General features: G+C 47.6%; 1 protein-coding gene across 1 annotated transcript; it reads left to right on the forward strand.

Annotated features, from left to right (window-relative positions):
- Positions 1-3833: 3833 nt before the first annotated feature.
- On the forward strand, positions 3834-10563 carry LOC144148383 (uncharacterized). Its single transcript, XM_077679925.1, has 2 exons — positions 3834-4078; positions 10246-10563. Exons 1-2 carry the CDS (start codon positions 3947-3949, stop codon positions 10561-10563), a joined length of 450 nt encoding a protein of 149 aa, XP_077536051.1. The 5' UTR covers positions 3834-3946.
- Positions 10564-12048: the final 1485 nt, after the last annotated feature.

Consider the following 12048-nt stretch of genomic DNA (forward strand, 5'->3'; position numbering starts at 1 on the left):
AGGAGGAGGAGGAGGAATAAACGTGTATCTGAAGCTGTCAGCCCTGGGGAAGAGTCCTCATTCCAGGACCCCTTGAGTCCGTCCGGCTTCTTGGGCTCGCTGCACCAGCCAAAGCTGGTCGTCAGGGTCCGAGCTGGACAGTGCTCTCTCCCAGTGCTCAGGGGAGGGGAAAGGCAGGGGGGGTAGGTGGGGGTTCTTATCACAGCCCCAAATGATATGGTAGAGGGTGCCCGGAGCCTCGCAGAAGCGGCATTGCGAGGAGTACAGGGTGGGGGCCAGAATGTGGGCTCTAGTGGGGTGGGGAAATGTGTTTGTCTGAATGCCTCGGAGGTGGCGCTCTTGTTCTTTGGTGAGGCTTTTGTGCGCAGGAGGATATAGCATTCGTTCCAGACGGTAATGCTGAGTGACTTCGTGGAACGACAAGAGAGGGGAGACCTGCCACTGCTCGCCGAACTCCTGGCTTGCCCGGTGGGTCAACTCTCGGGCATGCTGATGGGCAGCTTCGTTGCCAGACACGGCGGAGTGGGCTGGAGCCCAAATAATCCGTACGGGATGTCGAGGAGGATGCTCGAGTAGAATTTTTCGGGCAGGTCGGGATATGAAACCGCTGGAGAAGGTTCTACAGGCTTGTTGGCTGTCTGTGATGATTATTTCTGCCGAAGTTTGTGCAATCGCTAGGGAGATGGCCGCTTCCTCCGCCTGCAGAGAGTGGATGGTGGGAATTGATACGCATGTAACGAGGTTTTCGGTAGTAGAAACCACAGCGGTCATAGCTCTTCGCCCGGGATATGAAGCGGCGTCTGTATAGACTGTGGCAGAGTTTCGGCCGTATTGATTAAGAATAGCTTTCGCTCTGGCTTCCCTACGAGCCTCGTGATGTGTCGGATGCATGTTGCGTGGTAGTGGGGCCACATCAATGAACTTGCGAACCTCATCGGGAAGCTGAGTCGAATCCGCCTGCGGGTGTTGCAGAGGAGAGCGCAGGTGTAGTTGAGATAGAATGGCTCTACCGGTAGGGGTAGAGCTCAGGCGTAAGAGTTGGCTCAAATTCTGGGCTTCCAATAATTCATCTAAGGTATTGTGGACTCCCAACCGCAAAAGTTTCTGCGTTGAGGTGGTAACAGGCAGTCCTGTCGAAGCGAAGGAATCACGGACTAGGGAGGCCTTTCACGAAGATACCATAACACCAGCCACTTATCGACAAATAAATATTTACTCTCTCTCTCTCTCTCTCGTCTCCCTGGGTGAACTTGCTCATTTTGCACACCAACGTTATTGGTGCCAACTTTGTACACTAAGCAGGCGGTAGCAAAGTTTGGACTTATACCCCTGCTACTATATCTTCCGAATGTCATTTGAACCAAATGTCACTTGACTCAAATGAGTTGTTCTGCTCCTCTGGGTTTTGAAATGCCAATCGGCTCAAATTGCATTCGAGCAATATGAGCACACGTACAGACATTTGGGGTTCTCAAATGCCATTTCTAGCAATCTTGCGCACAGCGTTCCCAGCCAGCATGAACAAATACCTTACTGGCGTACTTAAAAGAAACAAAAACCCTTAGTTGTCCGGCTTTGTTTACTTCTCATTCACTTAAATCATCATATTGAGCTACAATAATTCCATACTCTCAGCTTCAGTGCGAGCAAGTGATAAACCAGTGTGGCCAGACAGCACAAAGCAGCACAAAAAATCTGGATTGTGATTCAAAATATAGCAGTGTCAAATCATACGTCATTTATAATGTGATATCAGTATCCCGCGAAAGACGGCTACTAAATTTGCTTTTCGCCTTATTGTGTAAAAACACAACTGGACAGCCGCAGCGCAACGCAGCACGGTGAGCGATTGTTAAAGCTTTCAAATGCCATCAAAATTGAAGTGGAGTGCGGCAGTTTCTGAAGGGGATTCGAAGCCCCTCATTTGAGTCGAATGACATTCTACTCTTGCTGCCGAAAGGTTGCATTCAGTTTGGCGCCTTTTTTTATTTCCGCTTTGCTAATCGACGAAGGCTGCCATTTGAACTAAGCGAAGCTCTGTCCCAAGCAAGAAGAACATGTGCGCGATGTCGAGCGGATGTACGAGTGAAGCTTCGTCCCACGCAAGAGCATGTGCGCGATGTCAAGCGAATGCGCAAGAGCGGCACGTGGCATAATATAGACTGTCCGCAGAAACAGCCGATCGTGCGAAAGGAAAGAGCTTTCAAACAGCTGCAGTGGAATACACCGGATTGAAAAAAGAGCTGCACAAACACTAGGCATCCAATCCATAGATGTTCAAAGCAAAAATTATAACAAACAGCTCGCTTGGGATTGCGGTGAAGTAAAATAAATTTCATTCTCTTTGAAATATTGGGAATGAAATAGCATATGGCCCAGGAAGTTCGGACTGGCAAATGATATAGGTCCAAGAAGGATTCGGCATGCGGCCGACAAAAAAAAAAAAAAAACACCATCTCGGGATTATTTCATAGCATTCCTAGGTTATAGGCTTATGCACAAGACAGCTAGTCCGGAGGCAACGCTAAAAGTTAACGCCAAGGCCCCTGTGTTGTAAAGGTAGGGTAAAGTATGACTAAGAGAGAAATTGGTGATAATCGTATAGACTTGTACGTATTCGCTTTTCCTTGCTCTCTTATCCGACCTGACTCGACACGGGAATAGTGCCTTCCTGTGCACACCCCAGATTTCCTCTTTCATCGAAATCGGCGTCTTGAGGATAGTATAATCACCACGTACCCTTGTGCCGTAGGTAAAGCCAAGACGTTTACTTTTTTTTGCAAGACGGCTTCATCTGCAGCGCAATGGCGCTAATTTTGACGTATGCTTGCTTCCAAAGTCGTTTATATGAAGTTAAGGCTTGATTGGAGTTTTTAGTTTTGACTAAAAAAAGCAGAGTGGCAACGTAGCATAAGCTCAATAAAATGGCGTCTCAAACAGCCGTTTTAAATAGAGCGAACGTGTCTTAGGAAATCTCACAGAAGCATGATAAGCAAAACAAGGTGCCTGAAAAAAAAAACTCCAAAGCGAATTCTTGATCGTTCACCGCCAACGGTTAAATAGAGACACCCCCAGCATTGTTTTGAGCTTCTTACACGCTTCTAAACTTATGGAGCGATAAGGAATGCCATGTTTTCTTGGCTTAGAAACGGGGCCCAGTTGAACAAAGCTATTCGCACGCAAGATGCCCTTACACACGTTTCTGATATACCCTGGCAAAAGTACATTGGTACCCCACGAAAACAGATAAGGTAGCAAAAGGCACTGACCAATCATAAACTGCTCTTACGACCTCTTACGAGCTTTGAGAACCTTGGCGCCAAAATGTTGCATTTCAATGACTGCTCCAAAGTGGCTCATATATACGTACAAAATCGGCAATTTTATACGATACAAAATGACGGCCGAGATAACAGGACTGGGAGGCATGACCGAATGAGTGAATTCATAATAAATTAATAATTGGTATATTTATTTAGTTAGGCCGGAGGTCTTGGTTGAGGATCGGCTCGGAGTAAAGAGTAAAGTTTATAGTCCCTGCATCACTGTTCATTGGTCACGTCACAGTTGTAGGCCTTCTTTTCGATCTGTGCCCGGGGACGCGCAATCGAAACCCACATCAAACAGGAGAATTACCATAGCGTTGTTTGCCACGCACTGAGGTGAGAGGAGGAAACAGCGGGGGAGAGGAAGCGTTTGGGTTATCTTTTAATGATACCCGGGGCTTAGGTAACACCTGTGGGAGCTAATGCCCTCCATCCTACTGCGATATATAACGACTGCCTGTTGCCTGAGTATTACTATGCTAGCGATGCTGCGCCACGGGACTGCGACTGCTATCCTGCTTCTGGCGGCAGTGCCGGTTGTTCAAGTTATAACTGTTGACAAAAAGTTGTCACCGTCAATCAGCCTGCTACTGGACGTGGATACCAGCGTAGATGACGCGATGGCCATAATTCTAGCCGCAACATTGCCGAATGTGAGCCTGAAGGCCGTCACGGTCACCTATGGAAACACCAATCTGTCCAACGCCTACAACAACACCCTGAGAGTGCTCAACGTCGTAAACAGGACGGACGTGAGTGGGCTACAAATATTCGTTCAGCTCCGGGTGTTCTTTTAACTTGTGCGAGGATTCGGCAGCGTATCATCTGAATTTGGGGAGAACTTTGATGCGAATTTCTACAAGCTCTCAACTGCGGCGCACGTTTGCTCTTATCTGTGCCTAATATATTACGATAGTCATCGCAAGAAGCGGGTCGCACCAAAGCCTTACCACAACGCGGAGCAGCATAAGAAACTTAACGTTGACCGTGGGTGTTTTGCCGTGTAGCCAATTTCGGTATTAACGTCGTCATGAATGATTTTTGTTTGGTCGTGTAGAAAATAAAATTGAAATAAGTATAAAAATGCCAACATATTCTCCATAACGTTACAGATTGAGTATTGAAAGAAGTGTTATATTATCAGGTGCAAATAACAAGCTAAACTTGTTCACTTTTATCTGCTTTTGCAATCTCGCTAAGGGACGAACAACGAAGCTTACGTCGCTGCGTCGAAATCTGGAACAGGCGATAAATGTTCGCCTAAATTGGTTTATATTATGATTCAAGATTACCAAAGCACTCACACAAGTCACTCTTGTAACAAACGTGCCCTTGTATGAAGAGAATTACCCCTGAGTGGGCTGAATGAGCATTCTGTGGTTTTTTGCTCCTGCATAATTCATGACGCCTTTCCATCAGTAAAGGCCAGTTGTGAGCGGCTCAGCCCGTGGGTTTTGTAACAGGGCTTAAGTGCCCAGCCGCTGGTTACGAGTTACAGGGGCGGTCATTTTGCAGGCACCGTTGAGCTCGCACACTAGATTGCAATCAAATTGGCTAAAGCATAAAAGACGTCTCAGCACACTTAAGTCTGCTTGTGCACTTTGAGGGGTAAAGCCTTGCGTATAGTTGTAACGGGTTCCTTTCATACCCACGTCCACCCATCGACACAACAGCCACACCATTTAACATTCCTAATCAGCCTGAATCTAATATTATCCATATTTATCCACCTAATCCATTTTAGCACATCCGTTTGTTCTAATGTTTCTTTATCCACCTTAATCCCGTCTGGTTAATTCTTTCTGTCAATCAATAATCGATAAGTTTTCTATTCTAATTAAACTAATCCACCCTAATACACCGCATGCATCACACTTAATTTATACATTCTTACCCTTAATCCGACCCTAAAGCGTCTTACTTTTTATTCCTATGAAATACTAATCAAGCATTATTCTATCCTAATTAATTTTATTCTACCCTAATGGATCCTAGTTCACATTAACACACATCACGCCACATTATGCTCACTTTACAAAAGATGGAGTAGAGGTCAGTGACAAAGCCAGAAATAAAAAAGACGTTTAGGGAGCGCCATGGCTCCCTTGTTCCCATTGTGAGAAAAGTAGCCACAGCGCTGCCGAAATGTTATTATTACTTTTGACTTGGTCTGTGACTTCTACTCTGTCTTTTGTGTTATGCTACCTCCCCAGACGGTGTGCCATCCAACCATCGACGTTTTCTATCCTTACTAAAATTTACTGTTAATAAATAATCAGTACTAATTGAGTTTCGTAATCATTACAGTCATATCTTATACACGGCTGACATGCTTTGGTTCCCGTTTGACCTTCGTTGAGTGGTTGTATAGTTCGTTTAGGCGCTGTGATTGTACTCAGCGCTTCCGCTGGATCACGCCACCGAGCTGCTCCAGGTGCGATCGTGTAACGTGAGCAGGCGAGCGGAAGCCACGCCCGCGCACCGACACGTCAGAGAGCAGCAAGAGCGCGCCCCGATGTGCCACGCGAGCCACCGTTGTAAAGAAAATCCGATAATTAAAAAAAGTGGTTTTAGTTCAGCCAACGGCTCTCAATATATATAACATGATGATTCAGCGTCCCCTTCTAATGAGGCACAGCTCTTCCATTATTGAAGTGTAAGAGCACACTATAGAAGACTACAGTTGACAAAACTGTTAACAACAACAAAGAATGAGGTGCCAGCCTATCCACAGAGCGGCAGCTTACGATAGCGCTCGGGCTGCTAAGCCAGGCTGCGCGCACGCGCTGAAGCACCCGAGTGCAGTAGGGCAGCATTGTGAGGGCCGATAACCAGGCGCCAAAGATTCGGCTGTAGCTACCGTGAGCTGCCACTCTGTGCGTAGGCAGGCACCTCGTGTTTTGTTGTTGTTAACAGGTTTGACGACTGTACATTAAGTGTAGACTATTAGGTGTACACTATTAAAGAGCGGAATGGGTAGAGATCTAGATGGACTTTTGCCATCATGTAATACCAAGCTGGAAAAGACGCTGTTGAGCCCAGCCGTGTTAGGAGGAATTCTCGGCGGGAACTTGCGTTGCTCGGAATGGAGACATTTGTGATATTTTTAAAAAAGTGTTGGTTACGCTACTTAAACCCCACAATTTTGGTCTCTGTTTGTCTGTCTGTAGTTGTCCATACTTCGATGCAGCCTTCCGGCCTTACAAGTGTACACGCTTGAACGAGATATTTATATTGGCGAAACTTCTCAAAACTCCCGAAATCAGGAACCACGCTTCCTACTTGTTAACGTTGTTAAGGAAAATCAAACATTAGGCATATTTTGAGACAAAACTACAATGCACAACTACTATTCGCAGTGTTCTTTCAATTATATATGCATGGGTGCTTTGTTTTTGCGATACAAAATAGAAAATTACGGGTAAAAACCGTGTGACCCAAAATATATAAAGAAAAATTTCACCCTCCTCCCGTAGGGGAACCCTGAGTAGTATGCGAAGCAGCCATTGAGTCGACTCAAGTTCCCATTAATTTTCAGTTCGATCGCGGCGTTGCGGGCGGAGAATAAGGGGAGCGGAGAGCGCGCGCGTGCATCGTTTATACCGCGGAGCTACAGTGGCGCCCCCAGCGGAGTATGTAGCGGCTACCGTCGCGTCTCTTAGAGCACTGCACGGGCCGGAATTTCTAGGCCCGGCCCGACCCGGCCCGGTAGAGACACGGCCCGGGCTCGGCCCGGGCCCGACAAGTTGTTAAAACGGGAGCCCGAGCCCGTCCCGAGCCCGACAAATTTTTTAAATGTGAGCCCGAGCCCGGCCCGAGCCCGACAAAAATTTAAAATAGCAGCCCGAGCCCGACCCGAGTCCGGTAGAATTTAAATGAAATAAGTCCGTGCCCGCCAGACTTTCTAAGTATCAGCCCGAGTCCAAAAGGCTATAAACATGAGCCCGAAAACGTTTGCTGTTTTTAACCTAAAAGCGTAAGCATAAAGCGACTACATAAAGCAATGAATGGGAAATACTGTGATCACAATAATATAATTAGGATTTTGTTAGTGTTGACTCAACAGAGTATACGTTTACGTACATTTACTGCTGGAATATTTGACAGCATTTTGCTTTTACTATCTGTTGCTAAAGGAACTCGGAGATTGCGCCACGGGTTCAATTCGGGTTCATACACGAACGCGCCTGAAATTTGAGCAGATGACGTGTCCGCTTTCATGACTTCATTTCTGTTTTTTCCTTCAGTGATGAAGGCAGCATTATTTTGTCTGCGTTTGTTTTCTTTTCTGCCTTGAATAATGGTTTTAAAACTTTTTATCCGAAACATTGGCTCTGCTTCGAAAATTGGTCCCCGAAAATATATGCACGGTGGTCACTAACGCCCATACGACAACATGTGGGCGTCCGGCGTTCCTACTTTCAGCAAAAGAAGGGGGATGTGCGGACCTTGAAGGCAGCAGCTGATGGCAACAAATCTTGTCTGCCTTGCCTCGGCATTTTTGGGTGACAGCTTGCTTTCCGAAGTGGAGGAACCGCTTCAGTAGGGTTTGGTTTCGCCCTCCACGGACCCGTAGCATCCCGACGACGCTGCGGCCGCGCATGTGCGCTGTGACTGACCCATTTATTTTGTTCGACGACGACTTCGAGCCAGCCCGCCACCACCGGGGGGGGGGGTTCCGGCAACCGTTCGAGACAAAGCGACGACGCGGGCCGCACGACCCTTCGTGGAACTTCTGTGAGGCGGACCCCGGCGACGGAATCTTTACGGCTCCCAGCCTCAGGGGATGTGTTTGTGTTGTTTTGTGAATGACTGCTTCTCCCAGCGTCTCCTCTCTCGTGCCTATTCCACCAACCCCCATCCTGTACACAGCAGTGTATTCGACGTGTGCACTCAAAATAAAGAGCTGTACTCCCATTCTTCAGTCTCCCGCTTTTTGTGGAGGCCCAGGCGCTTGGAATGCAGGGCCACACGTCGTGACCGAGGAGCCGCTTGCTACCACGGAGGTGACAACAGTAGACTGTGCAAAGTCTATATCGCCATTGTTCTGTTTGTTTTATTTCGAAAAACATGTTGTATATTGTGTCTGGAGTGTCCTCGTCTGGCCTGCTCTCTCCCACTATGCTGCCCAGACTGTCTGTTTTATAATTGATGTGAAGGCTTTCTGAGCAGAATCGTCTATTTATCATGTTTTTTAACGGCGCCATAGTGACATTGCACTTCGCTTTTTTTTCTTTTCACTTAACCTCAAATATCAATGGGAAAACTTCTTGCTATCAACAATTTAGAATTAGCGTCAGAACACTGCCATGCCTCAGGCACTGCTCGGGCCGGCTCGTGCCGGCAAGGCCCGAAACATTTTTCGTTCAAGCCCGAGCCCGGCCCGGGCCCGAGAAAATGTGTGCTACCCTGCCCGAGCCCGGCCCGCGGGCCGGGCCGGGCTCGGGCTTTCGGGCCGGCCCGGGCCCGTGCAGTGCACTAGCGTCTCTAACCCTAAGCTGTTTCGCCGCAGGTGTTGCCATTCGTTGCGCAATCCCGGAGAGGAGAGGAGGAATGCCGGAGAGGAGAGGAGCGTCGGAGAGCAAAGGAGGAATGCCCAGCATACTACTCAGGGTTCCCCTACGGGAATATAACGACGGTGGTTGAACGCGAAGCTATCTCGTGATGGATTCTTTGGTTGGCCAATCCCTTGGGGCATCCTGCCACAATCATCATGAGCGGTGCCTGGCCAGGCATGCGGAGTGGGATTGTGGTACTCAGGGTTCCCCTACGGGAAGATGACAACGGTGGTTGAACGTGAAGCTACCTCGTAATAGATTCTTTGGTTGGCCAATCCCTAGGGGCATCCTGCCACAATCATCATCAGCGGTGCCTGGCAGGCATGTGCAGTGGGGGTGTGTGTGAGAGAGAGACAGAGAGAGAGAGAGGGAGAGAGCAAGAGAGAAATCACTTTATTTTCCAAGCAAGTATACCTCGTTTATCATAGGGGGGAGGGCGGAGCAAGAGAGCGACATGTGGGCGGGGCACATAATGGAGGCAGCGTGGCAGCGATGTCACAGGAATATCGTCATCTGACGACAATTGCACGAAGTAAGGAGATACGCGGGCAATTTTTAGTGGCGAAGCACCTTAAGGCCGAGGCTTGTCTGGCGCCGGAGTCCGTGCTCACGGCTCAACGCCGTGTAAATTGAAGCATATGTGAACTAAAGGTTTACAAAAGGCTAACATGAACAAAATAAAAGGTTCACGAAAGGTTAGAGAGAGAGAGCGGGAGGGAGAGAGAGAGAGAGAGTCCTCCTGGAGAGCCGTGCTGCGCATGCGCGAGGAGCATTGGATTGGACTGGATTAGATTAGAAATCGTTTTAGCAGCAGTAAGCACTCTCACGGGTGATTTACGGTAAGAAAGATCCCCAGTGCTTCGCCCACTAGTCATGATTCACTTCGTGGAGACGCGTGAATTTTTTTAGATGACGATTATTTGGCTTTCTAAACAAGAAAACGTTGGTCATTCTGTCTGTCTGTCTGTCTGTCTGCCATTTTTGATCCTTGGAATCAGCCATCTGGTCAAAAGATAAATTGTGAAAACAGGGTTTATATAGAGAAAACTTTTCCAAACAACTAAATCATGGAGCTCTGTCGTGTTTCGATGACATTTGCCACGAAGTAAGCAGATACGCGGGCGAATATTTTAGCAAGATGATAGCTGTAGCCGCAGGTGTCTTCCGAAAATTTTCAGCATTCGCTTGTTTTGCAATAAAACTCAGGGTGCATAATTGAATATGTTACTGTAAGGAAACGCTAAGCAACAAGGTAAAATTTCGTTGTTAGGGAAGATGGCGTGTAGGAGACAGAGAGATAAAACTTTGTGTATGTAACCCGACGGGCTACTATTGTTGCTGATTTCTTGCTCTATTTTCAGGTGCCAGTCTACAAAGGGGCCGATAGATCCATCGATGGACAGTCGGACTACGAAACAGTTTACTTTGGGCCCGACAACTTCGGAGGGGCAAGCGTGCTCTATCCGATAGGCGGGAACCACGCTTCTGATCCACAAGCCCACGCTTACCTCAAGGTTATAGATATTGTCAGGGCGAACCCCGGTCGACACACGATTGTTGCGATGGCCCCGTTAACCAACCTTGCCATTGCTCTCTTGGTGGAGCCGGACTTTTTAGAGAACGTCGAACATTTGTACATCCTGGGCGGCACGCTTTACGGTAAAAACAACTGTGGTTGATCCTTCTCTCGTAGCAATCGGTAAAACACGGAAGTGAAATGGGCAGCGAAATTTGCACCTGAGCATGATTTTGCGGTTCAAAGTGTGTCTTCTGGGTGTGCTTGGCGAGCGACGTCCTGCTGGCGGGTCGCTTCGGCAAAGGTGTACTGGCATCATTTCAGCGACAGATATAACGGCAGTCAAATATTGGTGTATCCCGGCATAAAACACTTTCGTGTTGAAATATAAAACCCGGAAACGAACAACCCCAAGTATATCGTACTCTTTAGTACTAAATGTTTTTCCCCGCAAGAAGACCCGGCGTGCAGGGGTGCACCCTTTACTGGCCGCTTGCTTCGTTGTACTGGAGTCAATTCCGGGACGGATATGACGTAATCGAAATCTTCGTGAATCCCGGAATAAAACACTTTCGTGTTAAAAGTGCGAGCAGCACTTGCTCCCTCAATTAGTGGGGCTAACTTCAGGGTACCCAACTTCGGTCTGATAGCCGTTGTTTCAAAATTGCCATTGTGTACGAACCTTTCTCTGTGTTGACTGCTTAGTTTCTTGTCGGTAACGACCATTGTATTTATAGACTGCGCTCTGTACATAATGTAATCGTAAAAAAGAACTGAAGGAGCTCGAGTAGTTGTAAAAAGATAGAGTGAAAGACCATTTCGGCGACCTTTGAACGTGCGGAGAAATATGTAGGCATCGAATTAGTTATTCCTAGGAGGGTACATTTTTCGGAAATGGGTTACGAACCAGTGACCTGTCAAGTCAACGCATGGGCTTTAGGTTGATTGGAACAAATTGGGCGCCCAAATGTCGATGACTCCGTGGACGCAGGTGCGGCGTCTCATTACAACTCCAGTTGGGCGGAACCCTGAGAACAATGCTTACCTATATTTCTCCCCCATTTCTACGTCGGGCATGAATCGCCGGTAACATTACACCCTGCTACCACCGAACAAAAGCCTGCTGTTCTTGCAGGTATGGGAAACGTAAGACCTTTGGTGGAATTCAACTTTTTCACCGATCCGGAAGCTGCGTTGGTGGTTCTGCAAAGAGCCAGTTGCCCGGTCACTATTGTTCCTTGGGAGGCTGTTCTTCAAGCTACGGTGCCTTGGGTTAGTATTACCTCGAATAATTCTTCCGAGCGGGGCCAACAACACGGAACCATGGGGATACACTGGTGGCGGGATGATGACATGCATTCCCGCAGTCCACTTGAGCAAAATTTTATATCGCCAGCAGGAAGCGGTTCTGTGTACGCAGATAACTCTTCCCTCGCAATCCGATCAGCATGAGTGACAAAGCCGCGTTAGATAGGAGTATAAGAAGTAAGGGGAGAGGGTGTGGTTGGCTTTATCTTACTGGTAGCAGAGCAGGTACCCCAAACATTGTTACGAAAAAGTGTTGAAACGAATGTGGAAAAGTTAAGTACCTCCTTAAACCTCTAAGAAATGCAGCAGTTGTAGCTAAAGTACTTTAGACCAATGCTAG

Source organism: Haemaphysalis longicornis, unplaced genomic scaffold (genome assembly GCF_048455015.1).
Source record: "Haemaphysalis longicornis isolate Haplotype H1 unplaced genomic scaffold, Haemaphysalis longicornis Haplotype H1 scaffold_8, whole genome shotgun sequence".
NCBI classification, from domain to species: domain Eukaryota; kingdom Metazoa; phylum Arthropoda; class Arachnida; order Ixodida; family Ixodidae; genus Haemaphysalis; species Haemaphysalis longicornis.